General features: G+C 36.3%; 1 protein-coding gene across 3 annotated transcripts in view; it reads left to right on the top strand.

Moving 5' to 3' along the window:
- Positions 1 to 311: 311 nt before the first annotated feature.
- LOC116019908 (zinc finger CCCH domain-containing protein 48-like) overlaps positions 312 to 1,886 on the top strand; it is a 4,901-nt gene continuing 3,326 nt past the window's right edge. For 2 of the 3 annotated variants that reach the window (XM_031260289.1, XM_031260290.1), the window contains exons 1-2: positions 312 to 1,133; positions 1,389 to 1,484. In XM_031260289.1, coding sequence (XP_031116149.1) covers positions 684 to 1,133; positions 1,389 to 1,484 — 546 coding nt within the window. In that variant the 5' untranslated portion in view covers positions 312 to 683. The remainder of the gene's footprint in view (positions 1,134 to 1,388; positions 1,485 to 1,886) is intronic. The other variant, XM_031260288.1, reaches the window with a different exon arrangement.

Here is a 1,886-nt window from a genome sequence, read left to right as displayed (position 1 = left end):
AAAAATTGATTTTGTAACTCATTCATATTCAAAGAAGTACCATGGATCTTATTAGAATTATTTTCCAAACTCTAAAATGTTTGCTTATATTTCTTATTCTTGGCGTTATATGAAATTTAAATTATTTGCTTATAACATGAAAAACAAAAGCACATTATTATTATTATTATTATTTTATTTATTTATTTTTGTATTTCTCAAAATTTACAAAGTTAGATAGGCATCAGCGGTTTCAAAAAAAAAAAAAAAAAAAAAAGAAGAGATAGGCATCAGCAAATAGCAATGCCGTTGTAATTCGGAGTAATATATTACCAGTACCGTGTTTATCTCGTCGTTAACTCTACGCTGTTTTCTGTTGTGTACTAAATAAATCAATCAGATCTCTTCAACCCCCTTTCCCTTAATCATTAATTCCGGCTATTGTCCATTTGCCTCCGGCGAAACCCTTTTTTCCCTCTCGGATTCTTATCGCTTTTTTTTGGGAGTAGAAATTTGAGGGTTTTCAATTTCATCGTCTCGAAAACCCTAAAATCAGAGCTCTCCGAAATCCTTTGATTTCTTGAAATTATTGGGTTTTTAATCTCAATCTTCAGCTCAATCGAGTCTTCGCATGATCAAACCCCGATTTTATATCCCTTCACGCGATCTGGGATTCAGTGATCACAAAGAAAACCTTAGGGCCTATGGATATTGATGGGAGCAAGCGAATTTTCCGGCGGCTTGGCCCTTCACAAGGCGATAACGGTAGTAAACAGCAGCAGAAAGTTTGTTTCCATTGGCGAGCTGGTCGGTGCGATAGATTTCCGTGCCCGTTTTTACACAGGGAACTGGCTGCGCCGCCGCCTCAGACGCAAGGCTCATTGACTAACGGTACGGCGTCGTCGAAGCGGTCTCATGGGTACTCCGATGATTACCGGGGCGGGCCGCGGAGGAATACGAATTTTAATAACAATTGGGGTCGAAATCCGGCTCATGGCGGCGGCAACAGCACTAGAGCTGTGACGAAAACGGAGAAAATTTGTACGTATTGGGTTCAAGGGAGCTGTAAATTCGGCGATAACTGCCGCTTTTTGCATTCCTGGATCACGGGGAACTGCTTTTCGTTGTTGACAACACTTGAAGGCCACCAAAAGGTGTTGAAACGAATGCTTTTATCCTTAATTGATAAATTAATGACATTGTGTACATTACTGTTTTACCTTAGTAAAGTTGTACCAGGTTGTACCTATTCATATCAATACTGATTTTATTTCAGTACAATCTATGTGTTTTTCCCTGGTTTAATGAATTCAAGCTTTGTTGTTTGTTTGTTTATTGAAAGGGTTTATTTTTCTTTGATGTTAGTGTCTGTCTATGCTGGCAGTCTAATTCGAAGGTTTTTGCAACAGGTTGTTAGTGGAATTGCTTTACCATCTGGCTCAGACAAGCTCTATTCAGGAAGTACTGATAAGACCGTGAGAGTATGGGATTGCCAATCAGGGCAGGTTGTTATATTTTTCTTTCCCATGTCTTCAAATTTTTCACATGATGCTGCGAAATGGTGAATTAGAAAAGTGTTCTTTTGATTGATTTCTTGCAATGTGGACTATGTGCTTTTGTTTATATGACTCAGAAAGAACTACTATGCTGCTGAAATTCATTTTGTATCTATATCTGAGACTCTTGCTTCACATAAAAGGATGCAAATTGTCAAAGAGTTGTTTGGTTTTGACAAACCAGTCTTAAATTCTTACTGAACTTAAAACTTTAACTCAAAAAGTATAAACCTTGAAGAAGTCATTTTTAATACCCCTACATATCTTGCAAATTATGTGTTAATAATCAATTAATTTCTTTCTTATTGTTTTTTTTTTTTTTTTTTTTTTTTTTTTTTTTTTTTTTTTTTT

Source organism: Ipomoea triloba, chromosome 5 (assembly GCF_003576645.1).
Source record: "Ipomoea triloba cultivar NCNSP0323 chromosome 5, ASM357664v1".
Classification (NCBI taxonomy): Eukaryota; Viridiplantae; Streptophyta; class Magnoliopsida; order Solanales; family Convolvulaceae; genus Ipomoea; species Ipomoea triloba.
The sequence above is the reverse complement of the archived record's forward strand: the minus strand, read 5'-3'. Positions and strand labels throughout refer to the sequence as shown.